The sequence below is a fragment of the Arvicanthis niloticus genome, chromosome 2, assembly GCF_011762505.2.
Source record: "Arvicanthis niloticus isolate mArvNil1 chromosome 2, mArvNil1.pat.X, whole genome shotgun sequence".
Classification (NCBI taxonomy): Eukaryota; Metazoa; Chordata; class Mammalia; order Rodentia; family Muridae; genus Arvicanthis; species Arvicanthis niloticus.
In genome coordinates this window covers 75559580-75581737 of record NC_047659.1, presented here as the reverse complement: position 1 = coordinate 75581737, position 22158 = coordinate 75559580, and the positions used below count along the sequence as shown (strand labels likewise).

Genomic DNA, 22158 nt, shown 5'->3' with positions numbered 1-22158 from the left:
GAAAAGGGTGACCAGTTAGCTAGCGAATATTAAGTAATTGATGCACTTAACATTTATGCAAAGGGACTGAATACCACAGCAGTGTCCCCTTTGCTGTATTCATATTGAACGCAGTGAATGGAATTAACCCTGAAACTGTGAGTACTTGTGAAACCAATGGGAAAAAATTATGAATGATTTTAGAAAACATTAAATAGGCAAATGATGCTAATGGCTTGATAAACACCTTCAAGGGTGTATTCAAGACCATGTGTAAAGAGCTCATGCACATAACCATGATACTTGTAAAGCAGGAGCAGGAGAAATCTGACTTTTGAGACTAGCCTGGGCACACAGAAAAATCCCACTTAGAAAGAAAGACAAACAGGAAGGAAGGAAGGAAGGAAGGAAGGAAGGAAGGATGGAAGGCAGGCAGGCAGGCAGGCAGGCAGGCAGGCAGGCAGGCAGGCAGGCAGCAAGCAGACAGATAAGGAGGGGAAAAGATGGCTTAGCCAGTGCAGTGCTTGTCACATAAATATGAGGGTTTGAATTCGATCCCCTGAACCAAGGTAAAACCAGTGAGGTGCTACATGCTTGTAAACACAGTACTGGGGAAAAAGAGGCAGGGAGGTTTTACTGGCCAATTCAGTGAACTCTAGGTCAGTGAGACATCTTGTCTCAAAAAGTTAAGGTGGATGTTTCCTAAGAGACAAGATTTAAGGCTGACCTCCGGGCCAATCTGCTCATAGACACCTGCTCATTCATGTGCACCCTCACAAACATCCACACATCCAGACACACAACCAAAAACAAAGAGGAGGGAATAGTTGGAGAGGACAGAGAAGAGAATTTCATTTGAAGTGATAGAACCTCTACTAGAAAAATAAGTATGATATAGGGTGAATATGAAGAAATATAAAGTAGGTACTCAAAAAGTATACATAAAAAATAGAAGTAAGATAGCATTATAGTTATACTAAACAGGTTAAAATCAGTCATGCACGAATAAAAACGAAAACCCAATACACCGTCAATAAATCATTCCTGAAGTGGTTAGTTTTGAGAACTATTGGGTCCATAGGGCTAGCCTATTTCTTTGTGAAAACACATAAAACATTCTCTGGGTCCTAAGTCCCTAATACTTATAACTGGAAGCTATCTTAGGGTTTTATCAATTTAAATAGATGTCATGACCACAGGAATTCTTATAAAGGAAAACATTTCATTTGACAGTAATGAGGTTGGCACAATGGATTTACTTACTAGATACTTGGAGAGACTGTTTGACTCAGTGCTCAACAGAGATACGTGGTCATAGGTCTGAGATGATATCACTCAACATAGTTGTTAATTTGTCTCCATCAGGCCTTCTTTCTTAGGTGCAGGTGCCAAGTAGGCAGCTTAACCAAGATGAAGGTCTTTCCCAGATGAATGTGACTGAGATCAGGGGTTAGGATGCTCCCTGTGAAGAGTACAAATACTGGTCCGTGCACTCTTCTTTTTTTTATGAAGCAAGGATTTAAAGGAAGAATGGGTAGAGACAGGGTCTGGAAGTCTGGACAAGGTGAGTGAATAGATGAAGGGAATGATCTGGAAGCTGATGACCTGACAGGTAGGAGATGGTAGTGAGCTTCTCTCATGAGAAGCAGGGCTGGGAGTAGCTCAGCAGTAGGATACTTGTCCACTCCACTGAAAACCCTGTATTGGGTATCATTTAATTTGAATCTTACAACTGATAGCAATATACAGTAAGTGCCCTATATCATGTTATAGGTTGAGTGTTGAGATACAGGGATATTTGTGAATACGCAATGAGGTATCTTGGGAATGGGAACCAAGGATAAGCACAGACTTCATTTGTTACCCAGACTGGAGGGAATTTCACACAATGCTCTTAATGCATCGAACCACCTGCCATATGAAGCGAGGTATGGATTCCATCTGTGACTCTGTTGTCTGTACTCAAAGTTTTGGACTCTGAATTTTAGATAATGGGTACTTACTTAACCTGTCTAGAGAAGTTCTACAAGATATAGGGGAATCTATACAATTATTTTTATGTCAAGTAAGGATACACTAATCTTAAATAGTTCATGTACATTGTATGCATCAAATTAAAATAAAATGTTTATCCCATAAATAAGTAGAAAATTTCAAGTAAATTTTATGATTACCAGTGTTTTAAAGACAAAGGGAATTCTCTGAGAATGTATACAAAAGGAATTAACTTAAAGGCAAATATTTTTCTCTTACAATCTTTAAAATGAGAAAATACTAAATATAAGTTTTTATTCTACCTCCCTGTTATCCAAATCGGTAAAAATATAAGCAAATATTTAATGCCAGAGAAGATTATCTGTAGTATTCAGTATATGTGACCATTGGTAGTATTCCGTGACAAATTAGTGACATCAAGAAAATTTCCAACTCATTTAAAAGCAGCTGATTTTTATTTCAGGCATAATTGAGTTTGTTTATTGTGGGAGATACTTGGGCATCCACTTGGCTTACACAATTCCATTTTCTCCAACTGGGAGCTGTGTTGGATCCAGTCCCATCTTCTTCATGGACACAGCAATGTCAAACAGGTAGTCGTAACACTCACACCTGTAGAAGAAAAGGCAAAAGGCCTGCACACGTGTGTCAGGACAGAGCTATCCTGATCACCACATCTCCCAATGTCAGCACCGCTCTGCTCTTCCTATGGTTTTCTACTTATCTCATATCAAAGGTTTTCCGTTTTGACCCCAACAATTTTCAAACCTGCAATCACACTGAATTGTGCAACTACATCATTTATTTCTCAGCAAATATACTACTCACATAAAGCTACATTTTTGTACATAAAGTACAAATATTACATACTACATTTTCTAAATAAAATATTTATTATTTAGGATCTGTCTCCTTTTCCTTTGTAGCAAACCTCAGAGGCTTCCTAATTCAGAGCTGACCTAATTACTATTCCTTGGTGATTCAATAGAATGAAAATCAGCTCTCCACAAATAACAATGACAGATTATCGAAGTTGAAACCAGTTGACCAACAACACATAAAAGACTCATACTTCATTCTAAATCCTAAACGTGTTGAGTTCCTTTCCACATTCTGAGTGTGATTTAAACCAAATAGTCTCAGATTCGGTCTTACATGGTTTTTGCTTTCTCCCATGTTTCTCCCCACACGTACACCCCATGACGCCTGACAAGAACTGCACAGGAGTCTGGGTACTCATTCATGGCACGAGCCATCCGTTCTTTGAGGTCCTTCTCTTCAGGAGTATTCTCAATAATGGGTACCACTAACACATCATCGTATCTGCAAGACAGAACAAGACATTTTCCCACATTAAAGTATCAATACTCTAGTTTTGATTTTTCCCGTTAGTAACCAGTCAGATACTCTTTATCTCTAAATAGCACTCCAATTTCTCCAACTTCAAAACAAGATGTTGCAAGAATTCTGTATATCTTGAATAAACATCTATACCAAAAGATACCTTTGGAATTTGGCAGGCAGCCCTAAGTTTAAATGGCAGAAACTTGTACAGTATACCAGAACCTAACAAAGAAATCAAGATCATACAAGTATTTCCTTGAAGCAAAGATAATCTTAACATTTTAAACATGAGATAGGAAATGATACACCTCACACACAGAAGTGTAGAAAGGAAGAGACATTGAACTATATGTTAAACAGTAGGAATATTTCCCAACAATATAAAAATAAGTCATTTTATTTCATCTCTGCAGGATACTAAAATGTCTTGGCAGGCAAACCAATCAATAGTGGTGTGGTTTGTGGCACCAGGATAGAAAGATCCTTCTAGCAACAATTACCATGGTTATAATAATCCTTTCAGAATAATCTCAAGTCTGCTGTATTAGAACTTTCTAGTTTTTTCCTCAGTAAATATACAAGATAAAGTCAGAAAATAGAAAGGTTCAACCAAGCAACTTCGCTACAAGTAAAACCAAGTCTATTCTTGAGGTCTCTTGTATCCAATGACAACTCAGAGAAGTGTTTGTTTAATCATGCATTTCTCTCATGCTGCCTTTTCACCAAAGCAGTGAGTAAACTTAATAAGCACGCTCAAAGTGTTATCAGAAATGACCACTTTCAGGCAGGCATAGACTAGGAAGCTGTTGTGTGATTAATAATTTCGGCAACAATTATCACAGTAGTATAGACTTGCCCATGATTCCATTGTAGTTCAGACAGAAGTGATTATACAATGTTTATAGTGTGGAAAGAGTGAATTGTTGGTCTCACATCTTTCCTGATACTACCCAGAAGAGTGGCAGACTTGTATTTTCCCATAGCATACAGCACACAGTCAGAAATATTTCCAGGCACAAAATAATTTCAAAGCACAGTGAGACCAGAAACAACATTCAAGCTCATCCCTCACTTCACCAACAGGACATTGATTCTCACAAGTTAAATACATTTTAAACAGAGCCACACAAGTCCTTTGACTGACCCTTAGTATCCTTTGCACTCTAGAAGGTGCGGGCATAGCACCAAAATGGACAGCAGCTACATTAATGCGTGCTCACCTCACCTGCTAAGAGGAAGTGCTTAATTCTGACTTGTTTTGCTTGGCTTTGCTGCTGAGGACTGAACCCAGGGCCTTGGGAGTGCTCAGCCCATACTCCACCACTTTAACTTTTACCTTTTCTACATAATTCTCATAGTGCTGAGGATGGCATTAGGTACACAATAAACAGCCAAGGAAATCAAATCAAATCAAATGAATTTCCCAGCACACTGATTTAAACAAGTCCAAGCTGTTCCCTGTAGTCACAGTAAGTCACATGGTGTCTTTAGTAACAAGGAGGACTCTTCTCTAAAGGGGAGGAGGAACCAGGGTCTGTAGGAAATTAAGAAGGGTGAAAGTTCAGAAGAATGCTACTAACCAAAAGCATGGCTCAACTTGTACCTGGGTTCTGGGAACCTGCTTCTTCAAGTCACTCAAGTATAGATTTATATATAATGACTACATTTCTGTACACTAGTGGATTTACTTAAATTTAGAAAGCCATTGTTCTACAATTTTATGTCAGTTACATCACAAATTTTGAAATACAGTCATTGTACTGGCTGGTTTTGTGTCAACTTGACACAAGCTGAAGTTATCACAGAGAAAGGAGCCTCAGTTGAGAAAATGGCTCCATGAGATCCAGCTGTAAGGCATTTTCTCAATTAATGGTCAAGGGGAGATGGCCCCTTGTGGGTGATGCCATCCCTGGGCTGGTAGTCTTGGGTTCTATAAGAAAGCAAGCTGAGCAAGGCAGGGGAAGCAGGCCAGTAAGTAACATCCCTCCATGGCCTCTGCATCAGCTCCTGCTTCCTGACCTGCTTGAGTTCCAGTCCTGACTTCCTTTGGTGATCAACAGCAATGTGGAAGTGTAAGCTGAATAAACCCTCTCCTCCCCAACTTGCTTCTTGGTCATGATGTTTGTGCTGGAATAGAAACCCTAAGACAGTCATCTATCTAATTAAAATGAATAGAAAGTTGTTTTCTTTTCACTTTCTTTCTTCTTCTTCTTATTAAACAATCAGGAGCATATTCTAGAAATACATTAAGTCAATATGAATTCTAATGGTGGTCCCAGTTAAAGCTTCCTGAAGATAAAGTGGAGGTGAGATCTTGTTTTCTTGGTGCTGAAAACAGAGGCTGCCCCACCTGTTTTGACAGACATTCTAGACCAGACTTTTGTTCACATTAATAGAGCAAACACTAGTGTTTGTGTTGCTAATAATTCTCCACAGCTGGGGAAGGGAGGAGGCGTCTGTCACCGAGAATGCATGTGGACATATAATGCTCAGTGGGGTATCACTGAACACAGATCCCACTGCGTCTCATTAGAATCATAAAAGGATCATGGTCTGACTTATCAGAGAAGGGAAAATGCATGCCAAATGATTTAATAAAACAGTATACCTGTAATATCCTCCCGAGGTACACTTCCTTATTCCTTTGATCATCTCTTGATGTGTAATTTTAAACTCCTGTCCTGGAAACAGAAGGGTAGCCATCACAGCAGCTTTAGAGTGGGTATGAATCACTGCGCCTGCTCCTGCAGGATGAAGGGGCAGATGCTCAGTGGAGAGAACTTATGTCTTTAAAAGAAAATCAACATATATGCCCATGCAACTCTATGTACTTGTGCTTGGTTATGGAGCTGGTGGTGGGTAAGACTGTCTCCCAGTTAATTTCTATTGCTATGATAAAATGCTGACCAAAGCCAACATCAGTCATTGAAAATGTCCCCACAGACTGGCCTCAACTGAAGTTCCACTTTCCAGATGATTCTAGCTTGTGTCAAGTTGACAAGAACTAACTAGCAGGAGAGTGGAATAACACTGGACCTTCTTCACAGGCTGATGAGAGAGTGAGATGGGTTGAAACATTTCAAGTTCTTGTACACATAGATACTCGAGAGCTGTTAACTGAAGTCATAATTACTTTGATTTAGGGAGGCCGACTCTGCAAATGTTCTTTATACCACTTCCTTTCTGCATACCTCTCATGGTATAAGCATTCATGAAGAGAGGAGTGCACTGGCTTTTTTTAAGCTTCTTAGATGCTGGAGGCCCACTTATGTCCTGTTCATTGATGTCACAGACGAACATGTCTTCTGGCTATTTATATAGAGAGGAAAAAAGAAAGGAAGGTTTTCTTAAAAACAAACAAACTACTTAAAACGTCTCTACTGTGTGTATTTGTATATGCATATGCAAATATGCTTAACATTCAAATTAAATGTTCATATCTGTTTCCCATAACTTTAGTACTGGTAAAGCATTGTTTTTTTTAAGTTTTATGCTGTGGCCAGAGTGATGGCTCAGTGGGTGAGAGCACTGACAGCCCTTTCAGAGGACCTGGATGTGGTGCGTAGCACCTATCCTGGGCTTTCAACCTTCTAACTCCAGTCCCAGCAGACCAGATGCCCCCTTCTGGCCTACATGGGAACTGCACACACACAGGGTGAACAGATAAACATGCAGGCAAAACACTAAAGTGCAAATCAATAAAATTAAAAAATAAAGTTTTATATTATCAAAAACTTTTGAGAGTTAAAAATCACTTCTTTTAGAATTTGAGGGATAAAATCCAATGTAGAAACTATTAGATAAGTAATGATGTGGTTAGTTTATGGACTTAGGTCTGTTGTTTCACAACTATTTTTCAGAAAAAGCATATAAAGAAATCAACATTTGCAGATGGGTGTCAGAATTTTCATATCTCCTCAGAAACTCAGTAATGACGTTTTCTTCAAGTATTCAGGAATGTATCAATCCAACATTTTTTTAGCGATGTCCGTGTATTTCTGATTTGCAACTTCCAAATGCCAGGGCTCATCACAGACTACAATATAAACTTTTGTTAAGAGAAAAACTCTTCTTTTTTCTTGCCTTAAATTAATGTTTTATGTATTGGGTTTTATTTGGAGGGTATTATTCTAGCACTGATATGGAATGCCACTTCTTAAAAATGAAACAAAATTTCCCCTCTTTAAATTGAAATAGCTTTGCCACTGAAAATATGAACTAGTTTGTGTGACCCGAGCCTATCAGTGGGCCAAGTTCACTAATCTGATAAATATGGAATGACATCATACTTCTTCTTCTTCTTCTTTTTTTTTTTTTTTTTTTTTTTTTTTTTTTTTCGAGACAGGGTTTCTCTGTATAGCCTTGGCTGTCCTGGAACTCACTTGGTAGACCAGGCTGGCCTCGAACTCAGAAATCCGCCTGCCTCTGCCTCCCAAGTGCTGGGACTAAAGGCGTGCGCCACCATCGCCCGGCTGACATCATACTTCTAACTGCTGCCTGCTACAGTTTTCTGGATGAGATTTTGAATATTTATTTTTATGTGTTTGCCTGCATGTATATATGCATACCCTGTGCATTCCTGGCCCACTGAGAGGTCAGAAGAGTGGCTTTAGATCCCCTGAAACTAGAGTTACAGGTAGTTATGAGTCACTGTATAGGTGTTGAGAGCCAAACCTAGGTCTTCTGCAAGAGCAGAGATTAAGAGTACTCGCTCTTAACCAGTAAGCCACTTGTCCAGGAGATTTTAAAACACACACTGGTCATGTGGAGCATACCTTCCACTTTACAAAAAAAATTGTAATTACTTAACAAGTATTTAATTACTTAACAAGTCACTTAGCGAATGTTTGTTAATTGTTATTTAAATGATCACAGCCAAACCACCATTCAAAACTAGCACAACCCTTTAGAAGCAATTCTGCTTCAGGGAACAGCAGTGAAGGGGAGGTAGAGGCTTACGAAAGACCCTTTAGCATACCTGAATGCGCTCCTTTTGCACGCCTGAGGGAGCAATGTAGATTTCATTGCTGGTAACAAAAATATAGAAATTGGTTTTTGTTTAGCTACATTTCTGGTTTTGCACAAATAAACTGTAGCCTTGCAGTCTAAGCATTAATATTCTTTATACACCAAGCCACAAATGGCTGCTTGGTTGAGTGAAGGAGCTAGGGTGCACAGAATGAGTTCTGAGATACTATGAGGCACTGGTAGCCAAAGCAAACTCGTGTTATTTGCTTTTGTCTTTCCTGCTTTCACATATATGTGTCTCTTTCCAAGGAGAAGACTATCTAGAGCAAAGATAGATAAATTTGAATATGCAAAATTTAGCATTTTTTGGCATGAATAAACAGAATGTCAGCCTCCTATGCAAAATATAATAACTCTAACATCCAGGCAAAACATATGTCTGATTAAGAACATTTCTGCATTTCAAAGAATGAGGTTTAAATTTATTGCTTGAAGTCATGAAGTACAGAGCCCTCTGCTGGAAAGTTTGCTAAATTACAGCATTAATACCAGGGAACTCTGCAGAAGAGTTAACTATGACAAGCATATAAATCTTGGAGATTATCTGACAGTAAAGCAATCACAAAAAATGAGAAATGCAGAAAGAGCATTAAATATTACATAAGCCAATAATCACAGCACTTAGGAGGTTGAGCAAGGAAGATCATGAGTTCAAGACCAGTCTGGGAATGCAGTGAGCAAATATCTGAAACAAACAAAAAGCATTTGGACACACACAACTGCACACACACACACACACACACACACACACACCACATACCAAGAAAGATGGGGGTGGGTTGTGAAATGCCTTTTTTAATGTACCATTTTCCATAAAGTCCTCTATGGTGCTGTCCAATCTGACTTGCAACATCATTTCCAAATCTCCCATATCCTCTCCACTCACAGACTGGTCTTCTGGCTCACTTATCAGTTTTAGTGTTAGACCATATAAATGAGCTGCCACAAAAATGGAAGCCGAGGAGCCTGAGCACCCGGACTCTAGCTTCTGCCATGAAGGCAGAGGTGCGCAATGGGCAGGAGTCACGGGCTCCCTAGTGAAGGTACGGATGGTCTACAGGAAACTGCTAAAGCAGCTGCTACACAATACAGACTCAGGGCTGACAGGCATGTGGGTGAAATGACAGTTCCTTGGTAAATTACAATCTAGACAATAAAGGCCTGATAGCAGAATCTGGGAAGCTCATGCACGCATTAAATCCTGAACCAGCTGAAGCACCCAATCTCTGCTGCTGGAGGCAACAGTGTGGCAGTCCCCCCACCCCCAGCAACTAGCAAGGGCAGGGACCACACTGCACAGCCACAGACATCAGCTCGCCAGCCTTGTGGACACAGAGAAATTCTAGCTGTGCTAAGTCCATGTGTATTGTTGTCTTTGTAAATGGGATTTAATTTAGACTTTGATCAACTCCGAGTAATTCTCAGACAAAGTAAATTTTTGACATGTCAATACTAACACAAAAAAAGAAATATAGAAAAAATTAAAATGACAGCTTTTGCTTTAGGAGATAACATATTGTTTAGTTTTAGAGTTTACTTCTCTATTCTCCTTGCTCTCGTTCTAAACAAGAGCGTTCCAAAGCGCTCATACTACATCTGTGTCTAGGTGTGTCTGTTTTTATTTACCCTCTGCTCATTAAAGATCACTGAAATACTCTATCTAGGTAGCTCAGCTATAATATGTGTTGATCAAATGTAATTCTAACAGCATGCAACAGGTTTACTGTGGCTGGCACACATTGATGAAAACAGGAAATGCTGAATTTAAATATTACAGACCAAGCTGAAAGGCAATGGCTGCCGAGTGTCATGGACTTACCTTGATGACTCCTGTGCTTGCGCTCAGTTTCAGTTCCTATGTGTATCTCTGTGCTCGTTCGTTCTTGTTCTCTCTCTCTCTCTCTCTCTCTCTCTCTCTCTCTCTCTGTCACACACACACACACACACACACAGACACCCATACACTAGTCATGTAAGCTGGAGTGGTATTATTAGCCAAACCTTGAAACCTGACAGTATTTCTATTCCCAAAGACTTTACTGTTTGATTCTAGTACATTACCTACTGTATTTACATGTCTTTTCAACTTTGTTTGCACCAAGAGCCAGACACAGAAGACAAAACCATCACCACAAACATGAAGCTGAATAATAGGGGCAAATAAAGTCATTTAAATATTAGGGATAACATTCAACGCCTTATTAAAAATAGCCATTTTAGTCTGTAAAGCACAAACTTGAAGACAAAGCCTTAAAATTCTGACTCTTTCCACTTGTGGCCCCTAGGGGGAGCACCTTGCCTATTAAAAGTAACGAAAAAACTACCTATGATGCAATTTTCCTATAAATTGATTGTAGTGCTATAAAAGCGATTACATATTAAGAGATGTGCCAATAAATGGTTTATGTTGGCCACACACAATCAGTTTGTGGAACAGTAAAGTTCTTCCCGAAGTCCTGTACAATTTCTTGCTGTTTAATTTTGCTGTGCCTATTTTTTTTTTTTTTTTTTTAAAGGCAGAAGCGAGTATTTTAGCTCAGTCTGGTAGGAGGAGCTCTATCACACACAAAGCCATTTTCTGCACATGCAAATAAGCAATAGTTAACTAGAGCAGCACTCAGAAGTAAATCACACATCAGGAATTACAGGCACCTGACTTCTTAAATAGGGACAAATTATTGACCGTTTCAGGTATATTGTGCATAAGAAAACTTGAAAGTTTAGGCGAAACAGTCTGAATATTTGAACAAAGCTGAAGTGACACATGAGCACTGGGGTGGATGGTGCAGGGAGCACGGGATCACGGGGCACACCCAGACATGCAGGCCATCAGGCAACACGCTTTATCTGTACTGAGAGAATTCTCATATCACCACTGCAAAAGCTGTTGCCTATGTCACCTTTTGCTATTTCCCACTGTTGAATTAGTATTTCATGAATAACACTGTAATTTAAAATTAGCAGATGAAATTACAAAGCCATTATTTTGTGGGAAGAAATAAAATTCCTTTTGTTTAAGATGTTCTGTTTTTATTTTACAACCCATTTCCTATTATAAAATGCAGATTCCTTGAAGAATACATATACATACATATATGTACACATATACACATACATATCATGTACATATACACTCAACATATAAAGGTTTTAATGATCCAATTTTGCTAAAGAAAAAGGGTGAATTAGAACACAGAATAAAATCCAGCCTCCAGTAACAGCACTCCTAAATTTGAGGAAGATAACACCAATCTTATTTCACAAAGTCCAGTAGAAGGAGGTGTCACCTTGAGTCACTGCCAATCCGTGTGCTTACTGTCATCTGCTTGACGACAAGACACTCACTGAATTCAGTGAGCAACAGTTTAAACCCAGTGGCTGGAAGGTATAGATAGCTTGTGCTGGGCCTATTAATCATGATATCTCTGCTCAAAAACAGCCCATGGCCTGTTTTTGAATTCAGTAAACATGGATTTTTGAATTTAATTAGAATTTAATGATTAATAATTTCTATTTAAGTGACTTTTGAATATTTCTCTGAACTTTTGAAACCCTCAACTACTGTGGTGGACTGTTACTTACCTTTCGTGTTCCAAAGAGAGAGGACCAAATTATCCCAGTTAATAATTGGGAATTTATTGTGCTTGTTGCTTCTGCTCCTTGGTTCCACTGGGTTATGCAAACATCCACCAATCATTTAGAAAGTATACAGCTTCAGTACCACATTAACCTGATCACTAGCTGGGTTTGGTCACACCACCTGTGGTCTGCTGAAACAGAGAACTCCCAGAGCTGAGATCAGCCAGAAACTTACCCATGCTTCAGGCTGATTCCCCCTCCAGTGCCGGTGACCCAGCCCAGATGGTAAAACTGTTTGCAAAGTTCTGGGATCAGGAATCTGGGATGTTCCTTGTCCTTAAACAGAAGATAATGATTTTTAAATAGACTCTTTTTAAGTTGTGTATTCCAGCTGGCATTTCCCCAATAGTTAGAAAATGGATTTACTTAATTATTTGGCAACCTGGGATTGGTCAGTACAGGGGTCTAAATCTATGGAACGGGCTGTAAGAACAAGGCTGGGAAATGCCAGGGGTCTATGACAGTGTCAACAGAAAGGCAGTGGAACCCTACTAAAAAGAACATACTTCTGGCTACACAGCTAAGTGCTTCACACAGAACACCCTGCTAGAATACCGTACATGAGACTTCAGGATTGTTACATGTTCAAAACAGTTTGTGCTGGTGCAGTTTCAATTTTATCTTTAAAATGTTGTTTTCCAAAGTGATTTAAAGATCTTTTCTTATTTAATTATAATACGTACTATGACCATTAAAATCAAGCAAATAACAATCAGTAAACAAATTCTACCCCAAAGCAGTCACAATCTTTTTCTATGAAGGCATTTTAATGGACCATGTGAATAAAGGCCAGGAAGAACATCAAGCTTATTTCTAGGTCTAACTCCAATCAGTAACTACCTCTTTGGGAAAACGGTGTTGCTTGTTTTCCCCTGCTTTTCTCTAAATAGTTTAAACTAAAGAAAACAAAAAGAGAGAACCAACAAGCTCTGTTTTGGCAGTGCAATATGCAGCCTTAGCTGGAACGTAAGTGCCTGGTAAGTCACATTTACAGACACATCAGAAGAGACTGCGGAAGGAAGTGGAAAGTGCATCTTCCCAGGAGTGCTCAGGGAGGTAAGAGTGGAAGTCTGGGAGCAGGTTCTCCAAAGCCGACATTCACTTCAAGGCATCTGCAAAGGCTCCTGGGGTCTCTGAGCTTCATTCTGATAGCTGGGCAAGCATCAGAACTCTGAGATAAACTCCAGACTCCACCACACAGTAAATCCCCATATAAACTCAACACTCAGTGGGCTGCAGTCTCAAGGAAAAGGCAAAAAAAGAAACCTTTGCAATGGAGAAAAGCACAGCAAATAACTGACTACAGATGGCGGCCCTAAGTAAAGGGGGAATCATTCTTGAGTCCAGAGGAAAATCATTTTTCAACAGACTGGATCCTCAGCTAAAACTGTGTCTCCCAATATTTACTTCTGATTCTCTGACTCTCATTCTCTGTCTTCTTCCCTCCCTTCCTCCTTCCCTCCCCCTCTCTTCTTCCCCCTCACTGTGTTTGAGTATGTATGTATGTACGTACGTGTACACACACACACACATATGCATGTGTGTATATATATGTTTAGTAGTATGAATGATAGTTTGATGAAGTAGCCTTCAAAATATAAAATTCAGAGTATGAGAGAAAGCTAGACATTGTGTAAAAATCAACACAGGTTTAGGAGTTAGCAAAGACGTTCAAACTACATTATACTTAATTCACTGTTTACATGATGCTGAGTGTGCTGGCGGGTTTTTACATCAACTTGACACAGGCTAGAGTCCTCTTGGAAGAGGGAACCTCAATAAGAAACTATCTCCACCTGTGGCCTGTGGTCAAGCCTGTGGTGCATTTTCTTGATTGATGATTGGTGTGGGCCCAGCTCACTTTGGGCGATGGTGGCTCTGGGCTGGCGGTTCTGGGTTATATAAGCCACAAGGAGAAAAGCAGTAAGCAGCACTCCTCCATAGTCTCTGCTTCAGAGCCTGCCTCTGGGTTCTTGCCTTGTACTCCTGCCCTGACTTCTCTGGATGATGGACTACAAGTCATAACAGAAATTAACCCTTTCCTCCCCATGGTACTTTTGCTCAGTGCTCTATCACAGCAACAGAAACCTTAACTAAGACATCGAGCCTCACTTTTACTCAACCATTAAGTAAGAACACTTTGAAGAATCAAATGAGATGAAATGAAGATAAAACACACAGCACAAAGCTCAAGAGATGGCTCAGTAGTTAGGAGCATGCACTGTTCTTGGGAGAACTAGAGTTCAGTTCCCAGCACTCACATCAAGTGGTTCGATACTATCTATAGCTCCACCTCCAGGGTGTCAGGGTGTACGGAAGCCTCTGGTCTTCTTAGGCACCTGCAGGTGCACATACCTACCAATACACACACACACACACACACACACACACACACACACACACACGGGGGGGCGGCGGGGAGAGAGAGAATATAAAATAAAAGTTGGGGCTGGAGGGATGGTTCAGAGGTTAAGGTCTGTACTGTTTTTTGTAGAAGCCTGGAGTTTCAGTTCCTAGCACCCAAGTCAAACAGTTCACAATCAATGTTACTCCAGCCCAGAGGACCCAAAATCTTTGCTGGGGAGTCCTTGGGCACCTACGCTCATGCATATATCACACAAAGCTGCAAATGTACATAGATATTTAAAAATAAAATTTAAAAGTGTCTACAGTAAAAGTACTCCAAAGAAAACCATGTGGCACAATACTAACTTCCTTCCACTTTAAAGAGTTAAAGTTCTTGAACACAAATTAATCACTTAAAGTTAATAATAAAATAAATTTCTTAATTTTTCTCAAGGAATCTAGCCAAAAATTTCTATGCCCCATATAATTTGCTATTTCCTTTTTTGGGGAACATAAATGATATTTTAATTACATATTAAATACAGCTAATGGGAAGACTCCTGCAGTGTTCCAATCATTAAGACCAAATTTGCGCAACAAATTGCAAACATTACAGAAAATGGTCTATTATTATAGACCCCCCTTTCCCTTTCTCTTTCCCCAGTATTGAGGTATTAGAGCAATTAGCCAGTTTTCTGCTATTGTCCCCTCAGCCATTCAGATCAGCAAGATACCATTACAGGGAAGTAATGGAGGCCTGGCAGCCACACATCTGCTGATTTTCAGGCAGTCATTTAACCTGTGCAGCCTAGGAGTGTGAACATGAACATGTTATCTTCAGAACTGGGGAAGGCTTACTGCACACTGCACCCTGGATGCCGATGGTACCTTTCAGCTGTTGTGAGAACTGGCTCTCAGTGAGCATAACACCCATATGACATGAAGCTAATGACTCACCACAGTGAATAGAAGAGAAGCTACAGAATGGTAGAAACAGACTCAGTGACATTCAGAATATACTACAGGACACGAAAGTGGATAGCTTTCATTCCACTTTGAAGACATTTCACCTTTGTGTCACAGAAATGTGCATTTATGCCTAAAAGTGGCTCCATTTATTTCCATCTCTTCCTTTTCTTTCACCTTAAAACACCAGCACGTATCTGGACCTGGGCTTTCCTCTGCGAGGACTCTGTCACAAACATAAACTTTCAGGTGAGGGTTGATGTGGTAAATCATATGTTTATTAGCATAAGCAAGAGTCCACGCTTGATCCTCAATACTTTCCCCAAAAGACAAAGTGTTGAAGTATTTAATGTAGCCGTTAATATGGAAAGCAGTAAAGATGTGTTAGAATTTTTTCAAAACAGAATTCAACACACTTGGGCATGAATAATTAGGAACTCTGAATTTTCAAATAAAGCCAAATTGGACAAAATCCAAAGGGTAATACTAAATAGAGTCTGCAGTATACACAACTTTCCAGTGCTGTGACTATTCCACACCGTGCAAGCTGTGAACTGGCCTGCCGACAACCCTAAGACAGTCAGTCCATCAAGGTGTTTGCTTGCCTCAGCCTTTCACCACTTTTCCTGGGACCAGATCCAGGAAGGGAGGTCTGCATGCACAACTTCGATTTGCTTTTACCTGAGGTTTCACCCCGTTCTGTGCATTTCTGGTTTCTGTGCAATGGCAGCTTCTCTCAAAAGCGCCTTCGGGTTTTCATCACCCTAGGAGGCTTCTTTCCATCACTCAAACACTGACAGGACTTCAAAGCAGAGCATGCTCTCAGCTTTGTCCCTATTGACAGGTCAGGGATACTTTGTGGAGGTCGGTTTTCTTATATGGATCAGCGATTCCTAGACTTCTGAATCTCAATCCCAGTTTTCTTTCTTTTATTACCAGGGGTGACAGTACACATGGGGAGGTCAAAGGACCACTTTGTGGAGTCAGTTTTCTCATTCCCCTTCTAGTGGGCTCCAAAGAATGAACTCAGACCAACAGGCTTATGCAGCAATGGTTTTGCCTACTGACTCAGCTCACAGGCCCATGGGTAATTTTATTAATTTTAGGGAATGACCTGTGGTTGCCAAGTAATGACACTAATTCTATTTTAACTATCTACCATCACTGTCTTCATTAAAACATTGATTTTAAACATAAAAAATGGTAATGAAAATAATGTCAGTATAAACGGTAATCTTTTAACTTCCATGCAATTAATTTTCATTGTTCTCTCTTTGTATTTCCAATAATTTCCAGTTCACTAGGACTGACATTTGGAGGTAGACGGTATGCTATCCCAGTTTGATGTCCTTACTTTCTCCTCCATTCTACCATGAGCAGTAAACTAACATAGTACTTTGAACATTGGGCTTGGATCCTCAAACCAACAAATGTCCAAATACCACTTCCTTCATCTATGATGTCCCTTTATGTCCTAACTTACTTTTCGAGTATTTTTTTCACTATTGGTTTATATAAATTCCTCAGTTCTAGTCAAACTCTGTATGGAATCAACTACAAGATAGTTTTCGGGGAATCTCTGCATCCTGATGGTGCTGGGGTTGTACCATGTGCCAACAGACTCCAGCAGAAGTGGCTCCTGTACCACTTATCTCAGATGAGGCCATAAGGTATGCAGATTCAATGTTGGATCTTGGAAATCCATCAATCAATCTCTCTCTCTCTCTCTCTCTCTCTCTCTCTCTCTCTCTCTCTCTCTCTCTCTCTCTTTCTGAGATCATTTGTTCTTTTCTGAACCAGCTCATGCAGAAGGCCACCATGGCCTGAGAAGTCATGTGGATGAGACTTTCCTTGTGCAGTTCATCCTTTAGGTGACAATTGCTCTGGCAACAGCCTGAGTGCTGCCTCATGAGACCCTGAGCCAGAACTCAGCTCAGCTGCTCCTAGATTCCTAATCCTCAGCACGTATGGAACACAGTCAGTGTTGTTCTCAGCTGCTAAATTTTGGGATGGTTTGCTGTGTATCATAGGTAACTAAGTTATGTCTTTTTTCCCGGCAAGAAGACAGTTTTGTTTACACTGTCGTTGCTGGTGCTGGACTTCCAGCTGTTGCAATTCTCTCAAATCCTGCTGGTCAGCTTTTATTCCAGCAAGATGTGGCCACTCTCTGTCCAATTCTATGTGACAGCATTTGCTCTTTGCACTTGTCTTCTGGCATTTATCATATATTTCATTCAACAAACCATCAGTTTTGTTAGGTCCTGAAGAAAAAAATGTCAGAATGATATGATCCACTCTGAGGAGCTTGATCTAGTAAAGAACTTCACAGTTATGGGATGATAGTGTATAACAGAAGATGGTTGTGGCATCACAGAAGTAGAAGCTGTAGATTGGGAAGGGTGCTCGAACTCATGAAGGGTGGCGACAATGTGCTGTGTAGGTGGATAGGACAATTCAGGAAACGGAACTGTTTACAAATTAGGTTCTGTGGGTGAAGGTAGAGAAGCAGGATATAGTTTTAACTTTGAAAATTTCCATCCCTTCTGAGGTGAACTAATCAGGATGAAACGAGGTGAATGAGCATAGTTGTAGAATATTTCCGAACAGCACTCAGTTCCTTGGCAGAAGCACAAGGCAGTGTTCTGCCTGAGGGTTTTATTAGGCCAAGAGTGTCTGTAAATTAAGTGAGCCTTAATTACTTTAAGTAACATGTTAAAAATTTGTTATTTAGTTATTTGTGCATGTGTGTGCGCGTATGTATGTGGGCATGACACCTGTGTGGGTGGTCAGAGGACAACTTGTAGGAGTTGGTTCTGTCTTAATCATGTGGGTCCTGAGGACAGAACACAGGTTGTCAAGCTTGGCAGTAAACACTTCTCCCTGCTGAGCCGTCTCACTGCCTCCCTAAGTAACAAATGCTTTCAAGAATTGTATTTGGAAGCTGGTCCAAAGTGGGTTTCACTTGCTGCATTTAGAAGTAAATGAAATTTGCAGGCATAAAATCCTAAAGACTCTTTTAGTAATGTTGCTATGGCAGTGAGTCCTAGATAAGGAAACAAATGAAAAAAATTGTCCAGTAAAAACAATTTCCTATTGCACGCAGTAGTAGTCATTTTTCAGACACTGTAACAAAATACCTGAGATAATTAGCATAAGATAAGGTCTACTTTGGCTCACAGTCTTCTAGGTTCCAGGCCACGACCAGCTGTATCTACTACTTTGAAGCCTTTGGTGGGGTGCAGGGTGTGAATAGTAAAGGATAGATAATGGCACAAACGGCTCACCTAATGGCCGAGAAGCAAAAGATAAAAGACACATAAGGTGCTCCCTGCCTTTTGGGGTCACATGCCCAATGACATAAGGATCCCCATCTTGTACAGGTGCTTTCTACTTTCAAATGGTGCAAAACTGGAAGATAAGCTTTTATCATATAGGCCTTTGGGGACATTCATATCCAAATGATAGCATATGCTATGAGGCAGACTTAGAGGACAAGAAGAGATGGAAGACATAGGAGAGCTATGGCCTAACAAGTAGGTTCTCTTCCGCTAGGAAACAGACACTGAGATTAGGAGAAGAGGGGGTGACTGCCTAAACAAGAGGAAGAACCAAGGTGCCAGTAAAGATGATCTATCTACAACAGGAACCGCCAAGTGCTTGTTGTAGGTCAGTAGGTCAGGCACTGCTGTTAGAGCTGTGCAGACGACTGTCCTTATAGCAGCCCTAGTAAACCAAATATTAACTTGTCTAAGACTGCCAGGTAACTGACAGCAGGGCCAGGGTCTGAACCCAGGCAATACGGTTATATACCCTTTACTTTTAAATTCTACTGTAGATGGAAAGAGGGAGACATTGAAGCTGCTTCTTCCTCCAGTTCCTAGTTGCTAGCAGACACCCTGCAGTGACTCTGTCATCCTCACTGCTACAGTGAACTGGCAAGCAAGATGCTGTGATTCTGTAGTCATAAAGGGACAAATGTTTTCCCTTTCCTCAGTCCAGGGAATCAGAGGCAAACTGACTAAAACACCCACTACTCTTTAACTACATGGGCCTTCTCTCTGTGTTTCTCAGAAACCTGCAAGAGGGGGAATCCTGCTGTGTCTTCTGAAACTTACCTCTGTTCAGAATCCCTGCTGTGTTCTGTATGTTGTTAATAACATGTTAACAATCTTTAACACATAGGGCAATCTGAGTCAGACCAAATCAAATCGAACTTCAGTCATTATATATATATAGGACACCATGATAGATAAGGCAAAATTAAAAAAAATAAAAAGCAAGCAAGCAAGCAAGCCTTCCTGGGTTTTCTCCCCAAGGCATGGTTTTCTAAGTAGACATGTTCTTGGTTAGTTATACCTACCTACTACAGTGCTTTGCTTAATAAACACTGGATGCACTAAGATCGTATTTCTCATATTAAGAAAAGGCTAATATCAAATGGTCCAAACTGATGTCTTGTGGACTGTGCTGGGTTGTTTTATTCACTGTTGGAGAAGTCTTCCAAGCAGGTTACACATCGCTAAGTCTTAAAGGATACATAAAAGTTAACAAAGAAAAAGAAGTAGTAAGGTGTCCACGTTGCCTAGTTTTATGCCAACTGGACACAAGTTATGATCACCTGAGAGGCGTGAACTTCAGTTGAGAAAATGTCTCCATAAGACGGGCTGAAGGCATGCCTATAGAGGAGCTTCTTAGTGATTGCTGAGGAATGACTCAGCCCACTGTGAGTGGTGCCACCCCTGGACTGGTGGTCCTGAGTTCCATAAGAAAGCAGACTGAGCAAGCCTGTAAACAGCACCCCTCCATGCATCTGCATCAGCTCCTGCCTCCAGGCTCCTGGTCTGCCTGCACTCCTGCCCTGACTTCTTTCTATGATGAGCAGTGAAGCAGAGATGGAAGCAACATAAACCCTTTCCTCCCCAAATTGCTTTGGTCACGGTGTTTCACCACAGCAATAGTAACTCCTGGAGACATAGACCAAATCAGGCTTACAGAAAGTCATTTATTTGATCTGTACAATACTTAGAACTCAAGCCAATATTTTTAAATCAAGAGATTTCACACAGAATATGACTTTCTGAGTTTCTCTCATAAAAGCATAATTTGAAAATGAGTCCATACCTCCACACAGCAAGAAAAGGCTAGAGACATGTAATGGGATCTCCAGTCAAGGTATATGGTAGAGTTTTCTTTTGGGTTTCCTCAAAATATGGGCCAATCTAAAATGCTAGGTATTCACGTTTTCGACAAATCACTATCTGAAACTACCTACTTCTCCTTCTGCATTTGAAAGACACCTTCAGCTTCTTTTTTGTGTGGCTATTTTCTGTCTTGGTAAATTCAATCACACCTCTTAGATCACAGGTTATTTTGCTGATCTGGCACAAAACTTATTATGAAAAATAAATCTTTATTTCTAGGATGACCTTCACCAAGTTTTACTAATAAGGGGTGACAAACATTTCTACTATCAATGCATCTTAATTGTGATACATTGCATTTACTTTCCTCATTCTGCATATATAGGGATGGCCACCCGGGACCTGTATCCTATATGCAAAATCTCCCACACAGTCTTCCCTAATTTCAAGATTTTCTTTATGAATTTGGGAAAAGCCACCACTTATTCAAAGACAATAATGGTTCACAGATGCTCTGCACTAAAAACTTCCTGTGTTTTATTTTTGAGACCTTCAGCTAGAAGAAAGGCCAGTAAACGGAGATAATTTTGTGGATTTTCCCTGAGTCTTCTGCAGCGCTTACCAGTTAGTATGGAAACTGTTTATTCTTGTAGTTCTCTAGTTCACCATTTTCTTAGCACTAGAAGGCATTCCATAAGACTGCGTCGTGTTTAACTGAAAGAAAAACCCATGCTCCCCGAGGGCCTATTTTCCTTAAAGAACAATCATTTCCATGATAGGCAAGGCAAGGCCAACTGCCCAAAAGAGTGCTGTCTTTGCAGTGCCTGACAATTCCGGTCGGGCAGCCAGGCCCACTAGCATAGGGACCTCTGGCCCGGATTGGGTTAGGGATCAGCCGCCTTAGAGCTCCAGGCTGAAGCCCCACCCCGCGGACCGTGATCCCACCTCGTGTGCTGTAGACTGCTTTCCTTACCTGCGCGCCACATGGCCGCGAACAACAGTCTCCTTTTGCTTGACAGCCAGACATGATTCTAACACCACTCGGTTATCGGCCCCGCGCTCTTTCGAAGTCTAAGCGGCCCACGAGAACGCTATTAGGAGGCAGAGCTGGCAGCCTGGGGGGCGGAGCAAGAGCGAGAGGTAGAGTCTGAGAGGGCCTCGCCCATTGGGAGAATCTGCGGCGACGCAGGCCGACCGGTGGGCGTGACCGTGAAGGTTGGAGGCGGTGCTAGAAGGACAAGTCCTCCAGTCCTAAGGTGCAGAGCGTGTACTGTGGGCGGGGTCAGCCCATGCAAGGCGGGGCCTGGGCGGGCCTTAAGACTGCCGATCTAGTCGAGTTGCGAGCTTTCCCAGAGAAGGCCGGGAAGATGGCGGCCTCCTGGAGGCTTCGCTGTAACCTGCCGCTGCTACGTTACCTTCTGGGCTTTGGCAGCCATCGAAGCCTGGGACTAGCTCAGGGTGCTACTGCGTGGCCTGTCGGCCGCGGAGCAAGTTGGAGGTGGTTTCACGGTACGCAGCTGCTGCAGGGTGAGTGGCTTGCGCTCGTTTAACTTCTCTCTTTAGCTGAGCAATGGGCCTGGGTCAGGGGCTTTCTTGATCGGGGGGTCGGGGGGAGACCCGTGTTTGTGGGGATAAGTGCAGAATCTCCTTGTTCTTTCCAACCTTTTCCAGAAAGGGGCCTGCTGACTTAGCTTATAGCTTGAGGCAAAGGACAGTCTTA

At 41.1% G+C, this 22158-nt stretch overlaps 2 protein-coding genes across 3 annotated transcripts in view; one reads left to right on the top strand and one right to left on the bottom strand.

The window, feature by feature from the left end:
• Positions 1–2410: 2410 nt before the first annotated feature.
• Apip (APAF1 interacting protein) lies at positions 2411–21580 on the bottom strand. Of its 2 annotated transcripts, XM_034495105.2 has the most exons (7): positions 21412–21580; positions 12161–12261; positions 8297–8345; positions 6510–6627; positions 5927–6062; positions 3130–3297; positions 2411–2586 (listed from the first exon to the last, which is right to left on the bottom strand). In XM_034495105.2, exons 1-7 carry the CDS (start codon positions 21463–21465, stop codon positions 2487–2489), a joined length of 726 nt encoding a protein of 241 aa, XP_034350996.1. In that variant the 5' UTR covers positions 21466–21580; the 3' UTR covers positions 2411–2486. The 2 variants fall into 2 exon arrangements, with proteins under 2 accessions (XP_034350996.1, XP_034350997.1); XM_034495106.2 differs by lacking the exon at positions 8297–8345 and having other exon boundaries at positions 21412–21576.
• A 177-nt stretch (positions 21581–21757) lies between these two features.
• Positions 21758–22158, top strand: part of Pdhx (pyruvate dehydrogenase complex component X) — a 54436-nt gene continuing 54035 nt past the window's right edge. Inside the window, exon 1 of the mRNA XM_034495104.2 lies at positions 21758–21965. Coding sequence (XP_034350995.1) covers positions 21806–21965 — 160 coding nt within the window. The 5' untranslated portion in view covers positions 21758–21805. The remainder of the gene's footprint in view (positions 21966–22158) is intronic.